At 37.9% G+C, this 27,870-nt stretch overlaps 1 protein-coding gene across 1 annotated transcript in view; it reads left to right on the forward strand.

The window, feature by feature from the left end:
- The window catches only part of CCDC178 (coiled-coil domain containing 178), a 387,324-nt gene that overhangs the window by 108,526 nt on the left and 250,928 nt on the right, over positions 1-27,870 (forward strand). Inside the window, exons 14-17 of the mRNA XM_055558994.1 lie at positions 11,627-11,689; positions 13,290-13,451; positions 15,009-15,122; positions 23,513-23,658. Of these exons, the coding sequence (XP_055414969.1) occupies positions 11,627-11,689; positions 13,290-13,451; positions 15,009-15,122; positions 23,513-23,658 (485 nt within the window). The remainder of the gene's footprint in view (positions 1-11,626; positions 11,690-13,289; positions 13,452-15,008; positions 15,123-23,512; positions 23,659-27,870) is intronic.

The raw sequence follows: 27,870 nt of genomic DNA on the forward strand, positions 1-27,870 counted from the left end.
AATACACAGAAGAACTGTACAAAAAAGATCTTCACGACCCAGATAATCATGATGGTGTGATCACTCACCTAGAACCAGACATCCTGGAATGTGAAGTCAAGTGGGCCTTAGAAAGCATCACTACGAACAAAGCTAGTGGAGGTGATGGAATTCCAGTTGAGCTATTCCAAATCCTGAAAGATGATGCTGTGAAAGTGCTGCACTCAATATGTCAGCAAATTTGGAAAACTCAGCAGTGGCCACAGGACTGGAAAAGGTCAGTTTTCATTCCAATCCCAAAGAAAGGCAATGCCAAAGAATGCTCAAACTACCGCACAATTGCACTCATCTCACATGCTAGTAAAGTAGTGCTCAAAATTCTCCAAGCCAGCCTTCAGCAATATGTGAACCGTGAACTTCCTGATGTTCAAGCTGGTTTTAGAAAAGGCAGAGGAACCAGAGATCAAATTGCCAACATCCGCTGGATCATGGAAAAAGCAAGAGAGTTCCAGAAAAACATCTATTTCTGCTTTCTGGACTATGCCAAAGCCTTTGACTGTGTGGATCACAAGAAACTGTGGAAAATTCTGAAAGAGATGGCAATACCAGACCACCTCATATGCCTCTTGAGAAATTTGTATGCAGGTCAGGAAGCAACAGTTAGAACTGGACATGGAACAACAGACTGGTTCCAAATACGAAAAGGAGTACATCAAGGCTGTATATTGTCACCCTGTTTATTTAACTTATATGCAGAGTACATCATGAGAAACACTGGACTGGAAGAAACACAAGCTGGAATCAAGATTGCTGGGAGAAATATCAATAACCTCAGATATGCAGATGACACCACCCTTATGGCAGAAAGTAGAGGAACTCAAAAGCCTCTTGATGAAAGTGAAAGTGGAGAGTGAAAAAGTTGGCTTAAAGCTCAACATTCAGAAAACGAAGATCATGGCATCCGATCCCACCACTTCATGGGAAATAGATGGGGAAACAGTGGAAACAGTGTCAGACTTTATTTTGGGGGGCTCCAAAATCACTGCAGATGGTGACTGCAGCCATGAAATTAAAAGACACTTACTCCTTGGAAGGAAAGTTATGACCAACCTAGATAGCATATTCAGAAGCAGAGACATTACTTTGCCAACAAAGGTTCATGTAGTCAAGGCTATGGTTTTTCCTGTGATCATGTATGGATGTGAGAGTTGGACTGTGAAGAAGGCTGAGTGCTGAAGAATTGATGCCTTTGAACTGTGGTGTTGGAGAAGACTCTTGAGAGTCCCTTGGACTGCAAGGAGATCCAACCAGTCCATTCTGAAGGAGATCAGCCCTGGGATTTCTTTGGAAGGAATGATGCTAAAGCTGAAACTCCAGTACTTTGGCCACCTCATGAGAAGAGTTGACTCATTGGAAAAGACTCTGATGCTGGGAGGGATTGGGGGCAGGAGGAGAAGGGGATGACTGAGGATGAGATGGCTGGATGGCATCACTGACTCGATGGACGTGAGTCTGGGTGAACTCCAGGATTTGGTGATGGACAGGGAGGCCTGGCATGCTGCGATTCATGGGATCACAAAGAGTCGGACACGACTGAGCGACTGATCTGATCTGATAAACCTCTTAGAAGAAAACATATTCAGAACACTCTTGGACATAAATTGCAGCAAGATCTTTTTGACTCACCTCCTGGAGTAATGAAAATAAAAATAAATGATTGAGACCTAACTAAACTTAAAAGATTTTTCACAGCAAAGGAAGCCGTAAACAAGAGAAAAAGATAATCTTTAGATTTAGAGAAAATATTTGCAAATTAAGTAGCTGACAAGGGATTAATCTCCAAAATATACAAACAGCTCATGAAACTCAATATTAAAAAACAAGGCAAACAAACCAATCAAAAAATGGAGAGAAGACATGATGGTATTTATGAAATGATCATATAAATGACTATTCTGATATTTTTTCATTTACATTCTTGAGGGCTTATGTCTCATTGAAATCTAGAAGATATTACTTTTCACCATCTGCTACTGCCTCTGTTGAGTTATGAACTGATACTATGTCCTTGGCTTTTAACAAAGGCTGGTAAAAGTATGTTCAAAGTTGACCATTGGTACTTAGGTTTTTCATACTAGTGAGAGAAGTGGTCAGACTGTTCAAAATGGTCAAAAATCAATGTACCTGGTTTACTTTAGATTTCAGAATTAAGAGAAAAATTTTCTTGATATAAATTTTATTCCTTCTCTTATTAATAATTAAGCATGCTCTAAAGTTTCATGTGTCCCTCTGTTTTAAGTAACCTAGAATCTCAGAGTCACTTGTGCTTTATTTTTATTATTATTATTATTTTTTTTTTTTTACTTTACAATATCATATTGGTTTTGCCATATATCAACATGCATCCACCACGGGTGTACACGTGTTCCCCATCCTGAACCCCTCGTCCCCCCTCCCCATACCATCCCTCTGGGTCATCCCAGTGCACCAGCCCCAAGCTTCCTGTATCCTGCATCAAACCTGGACTGGCGATTTGTTTCTTATATGATATTATACGTGTTTCAATGCCATTCTCCCAAATCATCCCCCCCTCCCACAGAGTTGTGCTTTAAATTGATAGCATAGTCACTCTTTATCTCTCTCTGATCACTATTTTCACTCTTTTTCTTTTGTCCCATTGGATTTTAGTTTACTAAGATTCTTCTCTACTACATTCAGAGGAGGAATACTTCAGCAAAGTTGAATGAAAGGAAGCCATTAATTGTAATATTGGGGCCTCCAATTAGTGGTACATGTTTACTGGGGAAAAGTGTTATGGTACAGGTGAAACAGAAATAGAATGAAGGTATTTGAAGGCTTAAGTCCTTCAAAAGGCAACTAGGTGTGCCCTCGGTTAAGCACCAGTTTATTTTCCTGACACATGTACGTGGGAGTAGTAAATAGACCTGGAAGGTATGATGTAAATAAAGCATATTGATGCCACAAACATTTGAGAACAAAATTAAACTTTATTTGACTTGTTGCAAAAACTATATGAAAATATAACTTCCATCCCTATTCTACTGGAAATAGAGCTTTGTTTGCCAGAAAAGAGGTGATGAATTAGCTCTTTCGTATTTCCATTTAAATCTGTGAATTTTGTTTCTTTTTCTCTCTTTTCAAAGGCATATGTGATTTTGTTGAAAGAGTATAGGTTTTGGAGTCAAATGTTTCATAATTTAAATTCCTGTTCTGCTAAGTATTTGTTTTGAAAATATTGAGAATATTGCTTAACCATATTGAGCCTAGGCTTTTTGTCTCTTAAATGTGTATAACAATACTTACATTGTGCCTTGTGTGACAAAGGAATAATATTGAATAAAAAAGGTTTTGGAGCCTGACAGAGATGATATATTTTCAAAAATATTAGGGATAGACAACTTAAAAAATATTTCATAGCATAGGGCTACTTTTACTTTTTAGGATAATAGTCTTCAATAACTGACTTGCACATTTAACTCAAGTCTGTCTCCTGATAAACGTGTAGATTCTAAGTAACATATTGAAAGTAATCTATTTGTTGAATGCTTATTTTGAATATCTCCTTCAGTCTACTACTTTGTATGCATTATCTTCTACTCTGACAGTAATTTTGTGAAAAAAAGAACATGTTATGCCAATTTTACATAAATCAAAACTAATATTTGATAAAGGCAGACATATCAGTATGCGACTCTCATAAGCTGCTGGAGTATCCAGCTCAGTATAAATTAATAGAAACTTTCTGAAAAGTTAATTTATCAATAATAAGTAAAGAATTTGAAGTGTATTCATATCTATAATTCATTAACATTATTTATAAAAATAGGACTTAAAATCACCAGATAACAAAGATAAACAGAAGCTATATAGATACAATTTAAAGGTGTTTTATGATTAATTATATAATAACTGCCAGAAAATATGTTACAGGGGACAAGAATTATTGTCTATTTTGTACACTGCTGCATCCCTAGGTTTAACAGTACTTAGAACAAAGTAAGTACTCAGTAAATTTTTATGGAAAGCTTGAGTACATAGTTAACATACAGTGGGAAAATTTAAATACACAGATTTCTAGGTAATAGAGTAATAAATATATGAGTACAAAGATAAATTGTGAGTTCATTTCATTTAGAATTTTTAAAAATTAATGAAAGTCCTCTTTTTTAAGTGGCTGAAAAAGAACTTATAAGGGTAATTTTAACCAAGATAGTATTCAATCCCTAGACCTAAAAACGAATGCACCAAAAAGTCAAAATATGTATCTCTGGCTTTACGGTTTCATTTTAAATTTTTTAGTTTTAAAATATTTCTACAAAAAAAGCACAAATACCTTCATAAAAAATGATAGATGAAATAGTATTGTTGTGTTTACTTTTGGATAGAACCAGGTTGGGTGAGCTGCATCCTGGACTTGCTTTAGGGTCCTGACCACCTAAAACTGCCCTAGCAATTCACAGCCAGAGCTGCCCTGCACCACTAACTCATCCCAGCCCACCTGCAGAAATCCCAAATTTTGCTTTATGGTTTTCATTCTTAATTTTAAAGTCTATTTCTCTCTCTTCGTGCCTCATACCTTATGTAATGAATTCTACAACCTTTTCCTTAGTGCCCCTTTTGTCACTGGAAATAAAAGGGATGAAACATCCGTGATTATGAGCTTAGATCTATTTATGTTTAGTTTCTCCTTCCATTTTCTCTTTAAACATGGGTCTCTGGACTTCAGCTGTCCTTTCTGCTCATGCCGGAGTCGCTTCCATTAGAATAGCTCTCTGCTGCCACCTGCTGGTTTCTGGCTGCTAAAGCCGGGCAGCAAGTCAACCACCAGGATGTTTTCAGCGTAGGTTCTTCCGAGCCTCTGAGATGTTGTCACCCGCTTTCCCTGAGCTTCTTTCAAACTCTTCAAAGCTATCTTTTTAATACATTTCTATTCCTTTTCTCCAAAACCATATTTGAGTAGTTGTGACAGAGACCTTATAGCCACGAGGTGTAGATTATTTATTGTCTAGCCCTTTACAGGGAAAGCTTACAGATCCTGGTCTGAAGCATGTAGGAATAGCAGATGCAGGGGATATTCACAGCCCGTAGGGATGCGGGAACGTACCCACATGATAGTCAGTTGTGGAAGAAGCTGTTCTCCTGCAAAGCAGGGTAAGGCATTATAGAAGAGGGCGGCTGTGTTCAGTAGGTGGCCCAGAAGCAGAGAACCTTGGTGTAGGTTGACTGGAGCGTGAACAGAGTTTCTGGGTAGAACCTGGCTGAGGGCTGGAGGTTCCTCGCAGACCAGCTGACACCAGTTGTGCATGACGAAGGGGAAATTAGTCAGAACCAAAACAAGGCTGGGAATCCCCTTTGCTTGTAAGCCCCTCTGAGCCCTCTACTGATAAAGCCTCACTTTACTCCAGCTGGCAGAAGAAAACTGTTCACTGTTCACGCACAAGACCCAGCTCCAGTATCTCAAATCAGAGTTAAGAGTGCAGTGAGAGCTAAGAGACAGTAATTAGGTAACTGGCACAAATATACAATCCACACACACTTCTCTAATTTGATTGGTTGCCACATGCTTGAGTTATAACATATTGCATTTGTTATCACTTTTAAATTCCCTTTAATCTTATAATGTCCCTTACACTTTTGTTTAGCTTGTCTCTCATTACACAGACATTTTTTAAGGAGTCAAGGCCAGTTACTTTGCAGAATTTCTCTCAGTGTGGATTGATCTTTGTGTTTACTCATGATTAGATTCAGAGAAAACACTTGTGGCAGGAATATAACATATTATAAAACACATGGTGTAAGTTTGTCTCATAACCAGTGATAGTTGTCGTGGTTCAGTCACTAAGTCGTGTCCGACTCTTTGCCACCCCATGGACTGTACAGCATGCGGTCCTCCCCTGTCCTTCACTGTCTCCCAGAGTTTGCTTAGATTCATGTCCATTGAGTCAGTCATGAAATCTAACCATCTCATCCTCTGCCGCCCTCTCCTCTTTTTGCCTTCAATCTTTCCCATCTTCAGAGTGTTTTCCAGTGAGTCAGTTCTCCACATCAGGTGGCCAAAGTGATAACTAGTGATAATAAGTTTGATCATTTGGTTAAAGTTGTGGTTTATCCATCCTCCTGCTATAATTAACAAGTACTCAACTGAGTGATAATCTTCCCTAGTAGCTCAGATGGTAAAGAATCTGCCTACACTGTGGGAAACCTGGGTTCAATCCCTGGGTCAGGAAGATCCCCTGGAGAAGGGATAGGGTACCCACTTCAGTATTCTGGCCTGGAGAATCCCATAGATTCTCCATAGAATCCCAGTCCATGGGGTGTCAAAGAGTTGAACACAACTAAGCGGACTTTCACTTTTACTTTCAACTGAGTGATGGTGTAAGAATATGGACCTGTTTCCAAAAAGTTCACCCAGTAGACTTAGCATTCATTGATAATTCTTGGTTGACTTACAGGTGTTAAATGATGATGCTTCTGGGCTTTTATTCCCTTTACCGTACTTTGGCAGTTTGAAAAACCGAAAAGCCTGGCCCGGGTTGGGCTGCAGAGTGCATTCCTGAGAAAGGCAGTCTTCTTTCAGTGCTTATCCAGTTACTTATCTTCTTGCCTTCCCTACCACCTCACCCATTTCCCTGCATCTCGGGGAAAATGTCCTGTAGGCTTTGTTTCATTCTTTCTCCCCAAGATGCTGTTTATGAGTGAGAATCTGTGTGATAGCTGAATGAATCCCAAGTTTCTCATTATATAGAAAGACATTTTAAAAACATATTTTTAAATGTGAAAAGCCCTGAAATTTTACAATTCATATCCCAGCCTAGGGACTAATTTTTGTTGTTGTTGTTATTTGTTAATGCATTTGTTCAATAAATTGTTCATTCAATAGAGATTATGTGCCAGACAGAGGACTGAAAGCTGAGAAGAGGTGGGGGCTTATTTCAGAATGCTGTGTAGTAGCCCAGGCTGCAATGTCAAGCAGCTCGGCATTGATACTTGTTGAATCTCAGTCATGTGGCAACTGCCATGACATTTGTGACCTTAGTTTTCTCATCTTTGAATTGTAGGCCTGGCATGCGGCATTCCCTGGGGTTACTAAGAGTCAGACATGACTGGGTGACTGAACAACAACAACGGATGTAACTAAGTCACTAAATGGATATGATGGCTCATATACACGTGCGTGTTTCACGAACACACACACACACACACACACACACACACACACAACGCACAGGTAGCCCTCACTTTCCGCAGCCTCAAGTTAACTGAAACTTGTGCATCTCTGATCATTTTGCAAGGTCCCTACATGGATCGATAGAGGTGCCTATCTGTATAAAATATTCTAGGAAATTCCCTGGGATACAGCACATTCTCAAAAAATGGTACTTAGATGATTAAATCTGGGAATCTTTTTACAACTACTGTAGCTCATTGTCATTGTCCAGTCTCTCTTTTTGAATGTTTTCAATGATAAGCAATCAGTATTTTGCTAAGAACACCACACTCTGGTTCTTATGTTAAGCCTACAGTAATTCATACCCATTTTAGCCTGCTACTGTTTTTTTTGCAGTGACATAATCCATGCTGCAGAATTTAAAAAGGAACATCTCCCTAGTGTTCATAACCTTCTAAGCAGACTGTTTTAGAGCCAGCTATCATGTTCCTGGAGCCTTCCCAGCTGGCACTAATGGTAAAGAATCCGCCTGCAATACAGGAGACGTAAGAGACATGGGTTTGATCCCTGGGTTGGGAAGATCCCCTAGAGGAAGGCATGGCAACCCATTCCAGTATTCTTGCCTGGAGAATCTCATGTACAAGGGAGCCTGGTGAGCTACCGTCCATGAGGTCGCAAAGAGGTGGACATGAAGCAACCTAGCTTGCATGTACACATGGCCTCACTGGCAGATTGGTGTGTCTATAACACAGAGTCTCAGTTCGATTCCTCTGTCTGTGGAATAGGTGGCTGAGTTACAGAGTCCAACAGTCCAATTGCTTAGAAAGCCCAATGGAAAAGCAGACTTCGCAAAGGAAGAGACAGGGCAGTCAGAAGGCTCTGCACTGAATATTTCAGTCACATTGAAGGATCCTGGGTATCCAGGCGTCACTGAGATCCTAAGGCAATGAAATAAAGTCCCTAGGCTCTCTATGTGGATTAGCATCCTGCTTCCAATGTGTGCTAGATTTTTGCATTCTGGTAATTTATATAATCTGTCCCAGTTTTCCCATTTGCAAAAGGGGACAATACTAGCGATTTCATGGATTTCGTTGTGAGGTTAAAACAAACTCTACATAGTAGGCAGGTAATAATACTTTGCCTATAAGTCTTAGTAGCACTAATGATAGCTTTATCATTGAGGGGACTCATGACAGAAGCTTCATGGACGTAACTGCCCAGATTCTACTTCAGAAATCAGTTGTCATTTTGCTTGAGGTCATTCCCCTTCCAGGTGCAGCAAAGCTGGGGGCCTGTTCTTGCTCCAGGACACCCCATGGTGTTGACCAAGCTTCTTGTTGGGGATGCTTTGTATTAAGAGCTCAGCCTATGTTTTTGCTTAATCCTGCATCATCTCCCATCTTCTTTCTATTTTCCCGTCATGCCCCCTCTCCAGTCCAACAGGAGTTGATTCCAAGTACACGCCTTAATAAGAATTCTGCACACAAAACTCCACCACCTCAGAGTCAGCTTTACAGGGAATGCTTCTTATGACAACAGGAAGGGATGACAAATAGGTCCCCTCACTCAGATGTTGCTGAGGCCTGTGACCCTCAGATCTCACCTTAATGTCAGTCTTAGGCTAATTCTCGAGTTCTTGAAGGTCATAGTAACTTGGTAGCTCTCCTAGGAACTGGTCAACTTCCCAGCATTTGGCCAGTGCCTGGATGGACAGAGTATGCTTTCAGGAAGGGGATAGTACCGAGGGAAGGCCCTGAACATCTGGCTGGAAACACGCCCTGTGGCCGGTAGAAGTTGAAATCGGCAGCCCGGTCAGTACCAGGGACTGGGTTGGCCAAAAAATCCATTCGGCCATTTCCATACCATCGTCCAGAAAAATCCGAATGACTGTTTTGGCCAACCCAGTAGTTTCCCTTCTGGTGACCTGTCATTTGACTTTGCTCTGAGTCACGGAGGTTTGGGGGCATGGTAGAAAGCAGAGCTTAAAGAGTTCCTTGAGAGGTGAGAGTGAAGCTCCAGATGTTGTCTTGCAGGAAGTGCACATTGATCCACTGGTAATAGGTTGAGTTGGTTTTGTATAGAAATACAGGTTTCAAAATTTCATGGGACTCTTTCCCTTCTTTTCAAAGAAATGCAATTGTTTTACTCTTGCATCTTCAGACTTCTAGCCTATTTTATTATAATGTCTCATATACTGGCTTCTCAGGTGGCAGAGTGGCAAAGAATTTGCCTGCCAGTGGAGGAGAGGCAGGAGACTCTTTGAGTTCAGTCCCTGAGTCGGGAAGATCCCCTGGAGAAGGAAATGCAACCCACTCCAGCATTCTTGCCTGGGAAATCCAGTGGACAGAGGAGCCTGGTGGGCTACAGTCCATGGGGTCATAGAGCATTGTACACGAGGGACTGAGCATACATACTGCCTACAGTTTTTATTGGCCTTATTTATGCAAATTCTTTTTGCATGATGTTACTTTATGTAAGTTCAGGAACTTGAATTCACTTAAACAATAGAGTTCTCTCTTTACTGACAATTAAAAAAACACTTAAAAGGATGAATGAATCTTAAGGAAACACTAATTAATCCCCATTGCAGCCCAAGTAACCTTCCTAAAACACACACCTTGCTTAACATTCTTCACTAATTTTCTTATTGTGCCTTAAAGATTCTACATAAGCTGATGGTTTATCTTTTCAGCTTCATGCCTTACCATTTTACAATTTATCTCCTTGATAAACACACACACACACATTTTTCAGTTACTATTTTGAAATACAGTATATTTTTTCTAGTCTATAGAGTCATTTGTAATTTGGTTCCCTTAATACTAAATGTTTAGTTGATAAAACTACTGTTATCTGTTATCATATTAGAAGAGGCAACTAATTTTGTTTAAATTATCAAAATACATCATTAAATAAATTGGTTTTTAGATATAGGTATATCTTGGGTGAAGTAATATATTAAAGGTATTGCCTTCTTTATCTCCTCTTTTCTTCTTTGGAGTTACTTTGCTTTACTTACAGTTCAGTTCAGTTCAGTTCAGTTCAGCTGCTCAGTCGTGTCCGACTCTTTGCGACCCCATGAATCGCAGCACGCCAGGCCTCCCTGTCCATCGCCAACTCGCGGAGTTCGCTCAGACTCACGTCCATTGAGTCAGTGATGCCATCCAGCCATCTTATCCTCTGTCGTCCCCTTCTCCTCCTGCCCCCAATCCCTCCCAGCATCAGAGTCTTTTCCAATGAGTCAACTCTTTGCATGAGGTGGCCAAAGTATTGGAGTTTCAGCTTCAGCATCATTCCCTCCAAAGAAATCCCAGGGCTGATCTCCTTCAGAATGGACTGGTTGGATCTCCTTGCAGTCCAAAGGACTCTCAAGAGTCTTCTCCAACACCACAGTTCAAAAGCATCAATTCTTGGGCGCTCAGCTTTCTTCACAGTCCAACTCTCACATCCATACATGAGCACAGGAAAAACCATAGCCTTGACTAGACGAACCTTTGTTGGCAAAGTAATGTCTCTGCTTTTGAATATGCTATCTAGGTTGGTCATAACTTTCCTTCCAAGGAGTAAGCATCTTTTAATTTCATGCTTTACTTTAGAAGAATGTAATTTTGATGGGTTGCTATACTAAGGAAATGGGTTGTAGGAGAGACTTATTGACTTGTTTCTTTAGAATGTCTGTGTAGACTCTGTGATATGCTAGGGGTTCAGTAGAAGGAATTTTAGAGAACTTCAACAGTTCTTCTTTACAAAGCTGTACATCTTTTTTTAATATAGAGGACAGCTTAAATCCAGGACAACTCCTCCCTCAAATAAGGGGTTCCAAGAGGTAATTCTAAACACAGAAGGAAATTTTTGAGTTACTTCTAAATCTGGTTGTGTGATAATATAAAGTACAACTATAAAGATATTAAGACTCTCTATCCAAGTATCAAATAGAAAATTTTTTCCACATATTTTTTTGTCCACCATCTTTCAAGGAATGATTAAAATAAGAAACAGCCAAAGGGAAAATTTTTTCAAGCCACATGGAGAATCTGATCATATTTTGTAAACTTTAAACTTGAATTCATCTGTCTCACTTTCAAAATGGAATGTGTTCATTCTGGAAAATAGTAAAAGCAGACTGATATTTTAAAAAAGAGTAATTGAAGACTATCTAATTTTTCCTTTTTGATTTTCTTACTTTGGTATTTTAGTTCAAGTTTATAATGTACAATTAATTGAACAGATATTCTGTATTCTATTTCCTGGTGTTGTATCACTTACTAATTTTGCCTCAGATAACATCAGGGTTTTTTGTGGTTTTTTTTTTTTTTTAATTATAATAGTCTGTAGTGAACAGTTAGTCTTCATTTTAACCTAAGTTAGTGTATTTTGTTTTAGCAGTTGTCTTAAAATGTTTTGTGACTTTCATACATAAAACCTCCTTTCGTTTTTGAAAAAATTGATAATGTATAGGGCAGAGAAGACTTCCTGAAGAAACTCACTCGAGGTGAAGTGGCTAATGGAATGATGATTCAGGTAAACCCAATTGGTTTCAATATTTTATTCTTCTTTTAATTTGCAGTTTACTTAGCATTTTAAATTTGCCTGTAATGAGGCATCTTTTCAGTACTTGGTTTGCAAGCCAGCAGCTTTCTGCCCTTAGCTGATGACCGTTGCCCTCTGTGTACGACTAGCAGTGTCTGATTATGCGTGAAGAAACTGACCTCTCGTGCACATGTCTCATTTTGTGGCTTAATGGGCATTTCTGCCAGTCTAGTAAAAGGGCAGTGTCTCTTTAGTTTGCTTTGTGATGATGTTATGTTTTCTTTAGTTTTAGTGTCTTTCAGCTGAATTCTTTTACTTAAGACTGAAAAAAAAAATATGCTATGATATTTCTATATAAAGATTTTGAAACTAAAACATTATAGCTAGCAGGGCTTCCCTGGTGGCTCAGATGGTAAAGAATCTGCCTGCAATGTGGGAGATCTGGGTTGGGAAGACCCCATGGAGAAGGGAACAGCTACCCACTTGAGTATTCTTCCCTGGAGAAAGCCATGGACAGAAGAGCCTGGCAGGCTACAGGCCATGAGTTCACAAAGAGTTGGACAGGACTGAATGACTTTCACTTTCACTGTTTAGCTCTAAACATTAGCTATAAACACTGTATAGCTATTTTTTTACTTTTTAAAATCTTTGTCTACCACCTGCATATCTTTTGGGTCCCAGATTGAGTTGTGAAGTCGCTCAGTTGTGTCCAACTCTTTGCGAAGCCGTGGACTGCAGCCTACCAGACTTCTCCATCCATGGGATTCTCCAGGCAAGAATACTGGAGTGGGTTACCATTTCCTTCTCCAGGGGATCTTCCCGACCCAGGGATCGAACTCGGGTTTCCCTCATTGGAGGCAGACGCTTTAACCTCTGAGCCACCAGAGAAGCCTCAGATTAGGTGTTCTGAACCCTGGCATGTTTCTAGATTGCCTCCCCTTCAGAAATACATAAGTATTTGAAACCATTACTATAAAAAGAGTAAAATCAAGACACAAAACAGTCCAAAACAGGTTATTAAAAAAAAATTTGAGATTATCTGTACTTCTGTTCTTCTCTGAAGCAAACACAAATTTTGTAATTTTTTCTGTTGGCAAATTTGATATTTTCAAACAATAAAAGCAGTGTCTCTCAAATTCTGTATGTTTGAAAATGCCAAATTGTCTCCTTTTTTTCCTCGCTGTTTATAAGCCCAATAATTCAATAATATTCCAGATCTTTTTGCTTAATAGTTTATTAATTTCTTTTTATTGGTTTTATTTAGTCTTAGACTGCAGGACTTACATATATTACAAAATTTGTCATTAAAGTATCCTCTAACTTTATTATCCTCCAATACATAAGAATATTTTATTTCTATTGTCTATTAAATTTTTTCTCATTTTTTTCTAATAATGCCCTTAAATATGCTATATTTTAATAGTATCTTTAAATATACACTCTGTAAATATACTATATTTCTACCTATTGCTTTTTTATGGTGGCATTTATTGTTTTGATTTTTAAATATTACTACCCAGCACAGGATAAAGTCTCAATAAATGTTTAGGTAATTAATAACAATGAATTATTTAATAATCTTTGCTGGCAGAAAAAACTCTTTTCCCTTCAAGAAGAACAGACACTTGAGAAGCAGGACCTTATGAGAAAGAAAGCAATCTATTCCCTAGCACTGGCAGAAATGGAGAAACCGCTGCTTAAACTAGAAGAAGAAGCTGAAAAAATCAAAACTTGCCACCAAGAACATGCTGACGTAAGCACTTATCATTAATCCAGAAACTAATTTGCGGGAATATTTAGGTCGCTAAATCATTTATGCAATTTACAATATCATTTGGAAAATTAGGATTTCACATCGGAAGAAGTAAAAGCATGGACAAAATAAGCAACTATTCTAGGACCACACAAGTGGTCTACAGTGGAATTACATAGCAAGACAGAATTAATGCTATTTCCTGGAACCCTTTACTTAGAATATACCTAGGAAAAGCAAATTCCAAATGAATGAGTGGTAATTTTTCTGGTATGATTACCCACTGTAGGAAATTTAATTCAAAGTCTTCACTGCTTAGTAAAATTCCAAAGCTGTGCTTGTTCAAATATGAAAGATAATGCATCATGACATTTTCATGGTAAATTTGTGATGTGTATAGATGAAGTGAAGACAGCTGGGATGAAAAATAAGCAAATGTTGATAAAAATATTTTCAGAACAACAAGTTTATGGCAGTAACTGATATTACTAGCCCTTCCCCAAAAAAGATTTAATAGAAAAAATATGTATACATCATATCATTAGTCTTTTTGAAGAAGTAGAAGGTGTGGTAAGAGTTATACATTCTAGTCCTCAGCTGCAGAGAGAACACGCATATATTCGTTTGGGCCATTTTGGCAACAGAATTGTCTTTTATTTGCAAATGATGATGTGACTTTGTATTTTTAGACTGTACTACTTTACAGAATTTCATTTATTAAAAACTTTGTGATTTTCAGTTTCCTTATTATGAAATTTTATTTTGATCTTCAAAGCATCTCTCTAGAATACGCAAGAGAGAGTTTAGCTGTAACATAGACATAAGAAAACTTGAGCCTACCTGCATGAAGCAACTTGTGCAAGGCCATAAACCATGGAAACAACAAATTCTGAGTATACATCTCAACTTAGGACTTCCAGTGCTTATCCCAGAGCTCATGTAATGAATATATAACCAGTACTAAGAACCAGTGAGATAAATTATTTTAACAATGGCTCCTCCTTACACTAATTATAGGAGTTTATTAGTTACATCAAAGCCTTGGTGTAATCATCTGAGAATGATAATGAATACCAGAAAAGATTAATGACTTTTATTTTTTTATTTTATACTAGCCACTGTTTTCTACTTTCTTGTAGTTCAGTAATCAATTTGGTTTGTTATTCTTTAGCGGTGTATAAATTATGAACACTATTAATTTAGCATAAATTCTTGGAAGAATAAGTTTTCACACACTATAATCAGTACTGAAAATTTGGAGTTTTAATTTTGATTAAAATGTTTAATATTGTCAGGAAAATTTATTATTTCTATGTGAGTTTATTAGTTATTACTTAGCTAAAATTGATTAGCATTTTATTTTCTTTGGTTATTCAAGTTGATATTAGGATTATGGATATCCTGGTATGTTTTTATAATTCATGTGTGGTCATCCTTTCCTTTTACACCAAAATATATGTTGTTGTTATTAAAATAGTTGCTTGGGAACTATCAACCCTAAATCAAGACAATTGGACTATTAATATTGCACATCTTAATTTCTAAATTGTCCTATAGTTGCTAGATGAAGTACTTGAGAAGAGAGGAGAAGTTAAAAGAAATGTAGAAAAAACTAAGAAAAAATTGCGAAGAAAGGGGAAAAAAACCCAGGATGCAATAATAAAAACTGAGGTAAGAAATTTAATGTCAAAAAATTATTTTGAATTTGCAGCCTCTTCATGTAAATGAAAACTATTCCAGCAAATTTAATTTTAGATGAATGTCTGTCATTTATAATTGGTTGCAATAAATTGATTTTGCATCCATGTGTGCACACGGGTGCACACGTGCACCTATACACACACACACACACACACAGAGTCTCTGTGTCTTCATTTTCTCTCTCACAGTGTCTTTCCCACTGGGCTAGTGTATCTTCCCATTACCTTTCCTAAATCCCTAGAGGGATTTGTAGTGTCTTAGACAGTACCGTGTTTCTAAAGATGAGACCAGTGTACAGACTAAAGCATTTGTTAATATCTGACATGTTACCCTCAAGCTGGTATGTAGGCTGCGTGAACCAACTGGCTGTATATCAGAGGGCTTTAATGTACCATTTAAAGCATTGTCTTTAACTTTCCATCCTCTGAATGTATTTAAAAGGTAGCACCAATAGCTGCTAATAGTCAGACAAGACTTAGACACTGAACAACAACCACCACCACCACCAATAGGATTTGTCAGTGAACAGCATATGGGCCATGAGGTAGAGGTGCAATTGTATTTAAATAAAGCTAACCCTAGGGCCACAAAAGAAATATTTTTTAAACATTACCAAGGAAAACAATATGTATAATAATAATAACATGTTAATGTTTTGCATTTTTAAGAAATATTTTGCATGATTCTAAGTGCTCAGACCTATTAACTAATTTCATCTTCATGATAATTCTATGAAGAGTGTGCTATTATTATCTCCATTCTGTGGTTGAAGAATCTGATGCATTGTTTTTTAATTAACTTGCTCAGTTTCACACACCTTCTTAATGATGATGTTGAGATTCATTATATCTGGCACTAGAATCTATCTATGCTCTTAACTATTACATTATACTGGTCAAATCATACAGGTTACTTTATTGACCCTAATAAAGTAATATCATAACTCAATACCAACGGTATAACAAAAAATGATATGTAGACCACTGAAAATATTTTTAATCACATTTTCATTATTTACTTCTGTGTTAAGAATATTTAGAAATACAATTTACAATTTACTTACAAGTGACTGATGATAAAGTATAAAGCAAAATGTATGAGATGGGCCAATGTTACAATTTGGTATTACCAATAAAGTATTTTGGTAAAAAAACAACTGAAAGTATTTGGCATACCTATTAAAGGCAAAGAGAACATGTTATGAGAAGAATTATAACAGGCAAAATTATATACAAAATTGCATAACAATTTGTCTTAAACTCTTGATGAATTGTATAATTTATCTATAAAAGACAAAGAAGCATCACTACGAACAAAGCTAGTGGAGGTGATGGAATTCCAGTTGAGCTATTCCAAATCCTGAAAGATGATGCTGTGAAAGTGCTGCACTTAATATGCCAGCAAATTTGGAAAACTCAGCAGTGTCCACAGGACTGGAAAAGGTCAGTTTTCATTCCAATCCCAAAGAAAGGCAATGCCAAAGAATGCTCAAACTACTGTACAATTGCACTCATCTCACACCCTAGTAAAGTACTGCTCAAAATTCTCCAAGCCAGGCTTCAGCAATACGTGAACCGTGAACTTCCTGATGTTCAAGCTGGTTTTAGAAAAGGCAGAGGAACCAGAGATCAAATCGCCAACATCCGCTGGATCATGGAAAAAGCAAGAGAGTTCCAGAAAAACATCTATTTCTGCTTTCTGGACTATGCCAAAGCCTTTGACTGTGTGGATCACAAGAAACTGTGGAAAATTATTCAAAGGATGGGAATAACAGACCACCTGATCTGCCTCTTGAGAAATTTGTATGCAGGTCAGGAAGCAACAGTTAGAACTGGACATAGAACAACAGACTGGTTCCAAATAGGAAAAGGAGTTCGTCAAGGCTGTATATTGTCACCCTACTTATTTAACTTCTATGCAGAGTACATCATGAGAAACGCTGGACTGGAAGAAACACAAGCTGGAATCAAGATTGCTGGGAGAAATATCAATAACCTCAGATATGCAGATGACACCACCCTTATGGCAGAAAGTGAAGAGGAACTCAAAAGCCTCTTGATGAAAGTGAAAGTGGAAAGTGAAAAAGTTGGCTTAAAGCTCAACATTCAGAAAACGAAGATCATGGCATCTGGTCCCATCGCTTCATGGGAAATAGATGGGGAAACAGTGGAAACAGTGTCAGACTTTATTTTGGGGGGCTCCAAAATCACTGCAGATGGTGACTGCAGCCATGAAATTAAAAGACACTTACTCCTTGGAAGGAAAGTTATGACCAACGTAGATAGCATATTCAAAAGCAGAGACATTACTTTGTCAACAAAGGTTCATCTAGTCAAGGCTATGGTTTTTCCTGTGGTCATGTATGGATGTGAGAGTTGGACTGTGAAGAAGGCTGAGTGCTGAAGAATTGATGCTTTTGAACTGTGGTGTTGGAGAAGACTCTTGAGAGTCCCTTGGACTGCCAGGAGATCCAACCAGTCCATTCTGAAGGACATCAGCCCTGGGATTTCTTTGGAAAGAATGATGCTAAAGCTGAAACTCCAGTACTTTGGCCACCTCATGCGAAGAGTTGACTCACTGGAAAAGACTCTGATGCTGGGAGGGATTGGGGGCAGGAGGAGAAGGGGACGACAGAGGATGAGATGGCTGGATGGCATCACTGAGTCGATGGACGTGAGTCTCGGTGAACTCCGGGAGTTGGTGATGGACAGGGAGGCCTGGCATGCTGCGATTCATGGGGTCACAAAGAGTCGGACACAACTGAGTGACTGATCTGATCTGAAGAAAAAATTAGCAAAAATAGATCAATAACAATAAAATTGGTGTAATTTTAGTAAAGCCAAAGACAAACATAGATACTTTATAAGCCTCCCTACAAAAACCAGGTTCAGAGCATAAGAAGGCATGGAAAGTGTTTAAATTTATTATGTAAAAATATAACCCTCAAACCATAACTGAAAAATATATAAGAAAGAAATATGCAAGTGATCTCACTTATGAACATAAATGACAGTTTAAAATATATTGTGAATTGAATTTTGCAATATGCTGAAAAGAATATACTATGCAAAATAAGACTCTTGATAAATGTGAAGATGACTCAACAAAAATATATAGTTCACTGCATGTACAGAAATGAAAGACATTTCACTTAAAATAAAATTGATAAAATTCAAAAGCCACTTATTTATTTTTTAAAAAAGACTTAACTTGATAACATGTGTAATAGTATCTACCAGTATCTTCCAGGAGACATGATGTTTAATTATAAATCATTATGTGCATTTCCATTAAAATCAGGGAAAAAGCATTCAGGCCAGCTCTCACTACCCAGCATACTACTGTTCTTAATAACAAAGCACTTGTAACATGTGTCACAAGAGAGAAAACATGTGTTCAAGACTGCAGTGGAACGCCTCCAGAGTTCTTCTATCCACATCTGCCTGTTTACTAAAATATTAATTAAAAATTGTCAAAGATGGTATATCTAACCAATACAAATAAATTTCAGTGGAAAACACGGCTGAATACCTTGTGTGTGTGCTCAGCATCATAGAAGTTACTAAGAGTTGGAGGATTAGAAAAGAAGGCTTCTTTGTCTTTTGTTTGTCCTTCACATTAATTTGTCTTTCCAATTACTGTTGAGTACTTCAGTTCAGTTCAGTTCAGTCGCTCAGTCGTGTCCGACTCCTTGTGACCCCATGAATCGCAGCACGCCAGGCCTCCCTGTCCATCACCAACTCCCGGAGCTCACCCAGACTCACGTCCATCGAGTCAGTGATGCCATCCAGCCATCTCATCCTCTGTCGTCCCCTTCTCCTCTTGCCCCCAATCCCTCCCAGCATCAGAGTCTTTTCCAGTGAGTCAACTCTTCCCATGAGGTGGCCAAAGTACTGGAGTTTCAGCTTTAGCATCATTCCCTCCAAAGAAATCCCAGGGCTGATCTCTTTCAGAATGGACTGGTTGGATCTCCTTGCAGTCCAAGGGACTCTCAAGAGTCTTCTCCAACACCACAGTTCAAAAGCATCAATTCTTCGGCACTCAGCCTTCTTCACAGTCCAACTCTCACATCCATACATGAGCACAGGAAAAACCATAGCCTTGACTAGATGAACCTTTGTTGGCAAAGTAATGTCTCTGCTTTTGAATATGCTATCTACGTTGGTCATAACTTTCCTTCCAAGGAGTAAGTGTCTTTTAATTTCATGGCTGCAGTCACCATCTGCAGTGATTTTGGAGCCCCCAAAAATAAAGTCTGACACTGATTCCACTGTTTCCCCATCTATTTCCCATGAAGTGATGGGACCGGATGCCATGATCTTCGTTTTCTGAATGTTGAGCTTTAAGCCAACTTTTTCACTTAAAATGTCTTAAATATTGTTGGAAGTTTCTGGAGTTGGGAAGTAAAAGGAGAACTTGGTTCACTCAAGAAATACATCATCTTGTTGGGATCAGACAGCCTTAATATACTGTGAGCAGAACCATGACAGCAGTGTAATAGTGTGGGAAGAGTCAAGCAGGAGTAAACACAGATGAATCGAGGGCATCCAGGAGGATTTTTCAGAGGAGGTGATGTGTAAGAACAAGAACTACTAATAGAAAAACCGGAGGTTGAATATTTGCCTTGCTATAATGTTGTAGACAACAGAGATGATATACACAAAAAGGCTGAAAGAATAATTGGCGCTAGAAGCATTCAACAAATGGTTCCCATTACTTTTATTATTATATAGTTTTTAATTTGATGAAGAAATTAGGTTAGGACATTTTAGAAACAGACCTTGTGTTTGCAAAGCAAAGAGGTCATGGGAGAATGCTATATGTTTGTGGAATTGCACGCACTTTGGCATGACCAGAGAGCAGGTTACCTGTTAATAAGACTGAAAAGAGATTAAGTTAGTGAGAAGGCAATTGCCTAGATGAAGGAATGCCTGTGTGTCATGCTATGGAACTCTATTCTAAAGAAAACTGCAGACATTATTAATAGCATATGTTAAGTCCTCATTATGTTGATTGGTATATAAATAGTACTATGTGTCCCAGCAGCTCAGATGGTAAAGAATCTGCCTGCAATGCAGGAGACCTGGGTTTGATCCCTGGGTCAGGAAGATCCCCTGGAGAAGAGAATGGCTTTCCTTCTCCTTCAGTATTCTTCCCTGGAGTATTCCATGGACAGAGGAGCCTGGCGGGCTACAGTTCACAGGGTCACAAAGATTTGACTGAGTAACTGATGCCTTCACTTTCACTTTTCATAGCAGCATTGCTACCCTTTAAGAACCTAAGTTAGACAAATAATTTTATCTTTTACTCTGCATAAACATTCAGTCATGGCCCAAGCTAAATAGTATTACTGATTTTTTACTATGTTTAGCCCCATATTAAATCTTAGGTATAGAACCTGGAAATAGTACATTTAGATAATGTGAAAACATTTATTAAATCTTAAATAAATATTTAAAATTTTATTTGAAATTAATAATTTAGAATCTGAATATAATTTGTATTATCTACTATTTTGAAAATACGTGGTTTCATAGTTTTTTAGATAAAGTAATTAAAAATGTTGTATAGTAAAGCATTAATTAACTTCATTTCAGATTTCCAGAACCTTCCAAGTCTGGGCATGAAACTGTCTTTGGGTGGAGAGCCTCAAAATTGCTGAAAGAAAAAATGGCTAGAGAAAAAAATGACCCCCCAAATTATAAATATGTTGTTTATGCCTAAATTCCAATTTGCCCTGGTGACACTTCAGCATTCATAAAGGCTCACTAATGGTTCTTGGGGTCTCCCAAATTTTGCATACTCAGGATACACAGACGTATACTCTTGATTGACATGTGGCATCTAACAGTTTCTTTTCTCATTGTGGGATATCTCTAATATTTTTGATGGCATGGAAGGGGATATGGTGCTCATATTTATCAAAGCCTCACTATGAGTGAGTGGGTGAAAGTCGCTCAGTTGTGTCCAACTCTTTGCAACCACATGGACTATGCAGTCCATGGAATTCTCCAGGTCAGAATGCTGGAGTGGGTAGTCTTTCCCTTCTCCAGGGGATCTTCCCAACTCAGGGATCAAACCCAGGTCTCCCACATTGCCAGTGGATTCTTTACCTGCTGAGCCACAAGGGAAGTCCAAGAATACTGGAGTGGGTAGCGTATCCCTTCTTCAGCAGATCTTCCCGAACCAGGAATTGAACCAGGGTCTCCTGCATTGCAGGAAGATTCTTTACTAACTCAGCTATCAGGGAAGCCCGATGTTGCCTATGAAAAGCGACAGATATACTTTTTGCTTTTCACTGCTGTCAGCAGAAAGTGCACTGTCTCTTTCCTTTACTGTAAAATCTCTGGCACCGCCTTCAGCATCACTGAATTGGTGGTCTAAGTTGTTGACACCGTTGCTTCTGAAATCTCAGTTTCCCATGAAAATCTTCATTTAAGATTTAAGGCATTTATGGAATCTGAACTGAAAGTCAAGAGTAGTAGAGAACATGCCGGACCCACAGTTGCCTATTGTCTCTGACTCGTTCCTACTTATTTTTACCCATATTTGTGCCTTTTCACACTTTTTTTAGGTTTAATTTTCTACTAGAAATAACATAATATTTTAGGGGGTCCATTGAAGAATCCTTGTCAGCTGGCTTGACTATATTCTGGTAGCAAACAAACAAACCCAAATCGTCTCATTTATTAGTGGAAAAATTCCAGAGCTTCCAGAAAAAAAAAAAAAAAAAAAAGTGAATGTTATGAAAATTCAAATACAGTACTCAGTGTTCCAAACCTTGGACAAAGAGAAGATTTTTATAGGAAAATAAGTATACAAGGTTAGCAATTCATTCTTCTTGAAACCTGTAAGAATAGAGAAAGAATTATGGAGCATGTGAGGGGAAAATGGAGGAAAATAGGAGCAAGGGGAGCAGCTGAGACTGGAATCCATTGCTAGAAGTTGGGCCAGATGTGGAGCCAGAAACCTGCATTGAGTTGATCACACAGACAGGAAATCAGCCAGTCAGTGTAGACACCAACAGCTATAAAGGGGTCATGCAAAAAAAGATGCCAAATCAAATCTCCAGTCTTGGATTGGACCAGCCAGCCTTGGGTAATTATGCTGGTATTAAACATTGACTTCTTTTTCTTAAACATCAGAACAATATATATTTGTGCCTGCCTTCAGGGTACATGTTTCATAACCAGTGACCACATGCTGACATATTAAAAGACATGTCTTTCAGGTGTGCAGATGTGTGTGGGTGGGCGGGGCAGGAGATGAGTTGGTGCAGAGTAGAGAGGGAGAGAGAATCGATGGTTCTAACCCATCTTTTAGGAAACCTGATCAGATATAATGCTCGAGGAAAGAACATAAACCTGAATTGTTGCTTGCATTGATTAGAGGTAGAGCCTCTTGATAAAAGTAAAAGAGGAGGGTGAAAAAGTTGGCTTTAAACTCAACATTCAGAAACTAAGATCATGGCATCTGGTCCCATCACTTCATGGCAAATAGATGGGGAAACAATGGAAACAGTGAGAGACTTTATTTTTTGGTGTTCCAAAATCACTGTAGGTAGTGACTGCAGCCATGAAATTAAAAGACACTTGCTCCTTGGAAGAAAAGTTATGACCAACCTAGACAGCATATTAAAAAGCAGAGACATTACTTCGCCAACAAAGGTCTGTCTAGTCAAAGCTATGATTTTTCCAGTAGTCATGTATGGATGTGAGAGTTGAACTATAAAGAAAGCTGAGCGCCAAAGAATTGATGTTTTTGAACTGTGGTGTTGGAGAAGACTCTTGAGAGTCCCTTGGACTGCAAGGAGATTCAACCAGTCCATCCTAAAGGAAATCAGTCCTGAATATTCATTGGAAGGACTGATGCTGAAGCTGAAACTCCAATACTTGGGTCACCTGATGAGAAAAACTGACTCAATGGAAAAGACCCTGATGCTGGGAAAGATTGAAGGCAAGAGGAGAAGGGAAAAAACAGAGGATGAGATGGTTGGATGGCATCACTGATGCAATGGATATGAATTTGGGTAAGCTCCAGGAGTTGGTGATGGACAGGGAAGCCTGGCATGCTGTACTCCATGGGGTCACAAAGAGTCAGACATGACTGAGTGACTGAACTGAGCTGATTTTCTTGTTTCTCCAAATGCCTTTATTTTTAATTGAAGGAAAATTGCTTCACAATAATGTGTTGGCCTCTGCCATACATCAACATGAGTTAGCCATAGGTATACATGTGTCCCCTCCCTCTTTAACTACTGTTTGCTTTTAATTGCTTACATGGCCAAAAACTATTTGTGTTCCTAAATTGCAAGAATTTGAAACTTCTAGTATTTAAAATATTCCTGATTTTCCCCCCAGGATAAACGCTCACAAATTTTTAAAGAAATAGAGACCACTAAAAGTAAAACAATTGTTTATCATTCAAAAATCATTCAACTGAATAAGAACTTAGAACAAAAAGAGAACGAAAAGATTGCTTTTGATCACACACTTGACTACTTAAAGTAAGTACTTTAAATTTATCGAAATATTAAATACTTACTGTATCAGTTATAAAAGAGATGTGATCAAATTTCCCTGTTTAAAATTTATTCCTGGAATGATATATATTTTCTGTCATGATATGGTATGAAATATACAGGTGATATTTTATAATTTTTGTCTAAACACATGATCATAAATTGCTTTCATTTTTTGTTGCTCCTCTGGGTTTATTCTTATTTAAACAACTTATAATGTTTCTCCTTTTCAAAGCATAAGAATTTTTATTCGTTATGAAATTCATAATCTCTCCCACTAATTTCAGTATTTCTCACTTATGTGAAATGGTTAATAATATATGTTTTTTTTTTTCACCCAACCTTTTTGATAACGTTTTTGAGGTAAGAATTTAGATATAGATATTGTATAAAAACTTCATGGAATGTATTTACATTAATTGTCTTAAAAATGCCTCTTGCACATTCCCCTCATTAGTCTGAGGCATACCTGACAAAGGCCTTTCCCTTTCAGAATGATCATGCTTTAAGGCTTACTGTATCCATAGGCCTGCCCTCCCCACTGAGAAACTACATACTCTTCCTTTACTCCTCTTGGTTCTTATTTTCTATTTTATAACACACTGAGAACAGACTTTGGAGGACTACTGGAGGAATTTACATTGGGCACGTTTAAAAGTGATGGTTTGATTTAAATATAGAAAGCTAATACACCATTAGCAAATCATAACACTTGAGGGATTAAAATATCATAAAAACATTATGCACAGTCTAATATACTATGTATTAATATCTTAATGGAGTCAAGTCAATGAACTCCACAGGATTTGTTTAGCTATTACCACAGGGTATAGGGTAAAAACTTATTTTCAAAATAATCATACAGCTTTATCTGAAAATTCCTGGATCATATTCAGAATATCAGGTAAGAAAGCAAGGAAACATTTTCTTTGAAAGATATTTATCCGTGTCATTTACAATCTTTAAAAATATTTGGGGCTTAAAGGGAAAAGCCTGAAATTATACAATTTACACTAAACTTGCAAAGATGTTCTGGGGGAGCTGATGAAATGTTTTTTCTTCAAGATTCTTACCGTTTCAACTCTTACGTTTCCTTCCATCCTGTACATATTGCCTTAAAGCAAGAATGGTCGCCAAGTTTCAATGAATCAATTCCCTCCCTAAACTTGACTAAAGTCTGCCTTTACCCTGGAAGAGGAGAAAAAGAACAGTGTGTCATTTACAAATCTATTAATTAACAGTGAGACAGTGTCAAATAAGATTTATTTATTTTTTTTTTTTTTTTTCATTATTTAGAGAATACTTTATTAGTTTCTGTAATCAAACCCATGTAGATAAGACCTTACATATTTAATACAGTGTGTTACCCCTGTACAAATGGAAAAAATTATGTTTAACGTTTCTAGACCAATATGGCTGTTAATTTCTGTACAATGCCAACCCAACACGGTACAACTGGGATACTTTTTCCAAAGTTGACAGCACAGCTAAAGTTTCCAAAAATTCAAATTATATATATATATGTATATATATATAGATTTATTTATTTATATAAAAAGACCAATAGCAGTATGTTATGCATCAATAGCAGCAACAGCTTTTCCAAGTTCTGCAGTCATCTGAACAAAATTATAGAGACATCCAGCACACTCCATTAAAAAAAAAAAAAAAAAGTAAAAAAAACAAAACCTCAGAAAACAGCAAAGTTCTGTTACTGTTGTGGTACCTGGCACCATTTTTTTTTTTTAATTACGTTTCTCAATCATCATCTGGAAAGAAAACATTCTAGAATAACGTCATTAAAAACAGATCTGATAAAGCACGGTCACTACTACATATCATAAAGCAGGTACAAGATATTTTACATTCACAGAGGTATGATACAGTACTGTCCTACATCTATAATACTAGAGGATATAATTAAAAAGGCATTATTTGAGACTTGATTCTACTTTTCCAGCAGAGGGCCCAAAGGATGGTTATGACACAGCTCTGGTACAGAAATGCACCTTCTTAGATAGGATTTCCTTTCTTTATTGGCATAGTTCTAGGTACTCGCTGCTCTTCATGAACATCAGCTAAAAACCGTTTAAAAAAATAAACAAAAACCAACCATTGGATTCATACAAAGATGACTGAGGAGAGGCAAGCAGGACTCAACCTAAGTAGTATTTGACCAACTCCGTCATGTCTGAATGGTTAAGAGCTTCATGGAAGAAAGGAGATGCCAAGTAGCACTTCAAAGCTTTGGGCCACAACCAAAACACAGCATCATTTCAAACAGAAGCAGCAGCCAAACACTGCCCACTTGGATATGTTCAAGGATGTTGATGTCAGTATTTCATCATCTGCTCACTCATCCAGGAAGAAGGGGAGATCAGTTACTGTACTTTGATTGTGTTCAACTCAATCACCATGTTACAAAAATAGCAAGCTGCCATAATAAAAAATAAGGCTCCTCTATCCAGCACCAGTTATCTTCTGTTCTTCACCACCAAGCCCATAAATGCTATAACCATATTCCAAGAACATGAGGGAGCACAGAAACCACATCTGATGTCTTAGCTGGGATCATCACTTTGTTCAGGCTGAGCTATTCCTCTGTGGTGTTATTTCCCTCATATTTCTGGTGTTTCGTCTAACCATAAGGATTTTAGTTCTACATTATATGCACTCAAGGAATGTGTGCATGTATTCATGTACAAATTCTGACTGAAGATGCATGGCCGTCAACAGAGTGCATGTTATACAGTAGGTGCAAGCTGGCAAAGCCTCATTTTACTGGTGCAGCAGCTGTGTGTCAGTGTAAATTGCTCCTATGTCCCTTGCGCACCTCCAAGCTCTGGACAGGATAATGTCAGATAAGATTTAAAGCTAACGTTGATTGACTTCCTGGTGTGCCAGGTATTTGGTAAGGGCAATCTAAGCACCTCTCTCATCCAGTTCTCACAGTAAATTCTTCTATCCAGTCAGAACACTCACACATGAATGCTGAAGGAACAGGCTCAGGGAAATCAAGTGATTAAGGCTGCAACAGTAGTTAGGAGAGTAACTACTCCAGTTAGGTTTGTCCTGTTCCAAACTGTATGCTCTTCTGATGGTGCAAATGGACCCCTGAACTAGGACTGGAACGGAAGATTACTGCAGATTATCTGTATTAGGGATAATCTACTGATTCTTTCACCTAGTGTCAATGTTGCTATTAGTGAATACTTCCATAGGACATCACAGAAGAGTTATGGATGTTGTTAGTACGAGAGATGAAGTGGAAAAAACACGGCTGAGATAGATGAAAGGGGAGGACTTTATTCCATTTAAAAGAAAAGGCACCCGTCTAAAACATGTGACCAGAGTCATGTTTTCAAATTTGCTAATGACAGACAGCATAGAGAAAGAAGGGGGAAAAAATGAGTATTTTGTGTTGAGCTGCTGAATCAAATACAGCTAGTCAGAACTGGATTTGAATTCTGGGTCTGTCATTTATTAATTAGCTTATATAAGCTTAGTATACTGAAGTTTAGGTTTTTCATCTGTAAATGGCCATAATAATTATCCTTTCATGGGGTGGTTGTTGTGTTAAATGAGATATTATATTCAAAGTACTTTACCATTTTAGACCCTCAACATTTTTAGTCCTGCTGCCTTTATAGCTAACTGTGAAAATGATTCAATTTTCCATACCAGTAGAGACGATAACGAATGTGGGTAACATAAGACTGTGCTGAGCTTTTGCAACTGCTTATTCTGGATTCTGGGTTACTGATCAACTCTGGCAATTATTTCTAAAATACATTTATTTTTGCAGCATTGTTTTAAGCACTTTTTAATGATTTTTTTCTACTAGTATAGTTCCTAATATAACTGATTTCACCATAAAAAATAATTTTACCTTTGAGTCAGGATGTACTTAATTGCAAATAAGTAAAATACATAGCGGCAGTGGCTCAGATGGTATAGAGTCTGCCTGCAATGTGGCAGACCCGAGTTCGATCCCTGGGTAGGGAAGATCCCTGGAGAAGGAAATGGCTACCCACTTCAGTAGTCTTGCCTGGAGAATTCCATGGACAGAGGAGCCTGGCAGGCTACAGTTCATGGGGTTGCAAAGAGTTGGACAGGACTGAGCAACTAACACTTTCTCTTTCACATATACATTACACACACACACACACACACACAAGCTTAAATAATAAGGAAGTT

The sequence above is a fragment of the Bubalus kerabau genome, chromosome 21, assembly GCF_029407905.1.
Source record: "Bubalus kerabau isolate K-KA32 ecotype Philippines breed swamp buffalo chromosome 21, PCC_UOA_SB_1v2, whole genome shotgun sequence".
Taxonomy (NCBI): Eukaryota; Metazoa; Chordata; class Mammalia; order Artiodactyla; family Bovidae; genus Bubalus; species Bubalus kerabau.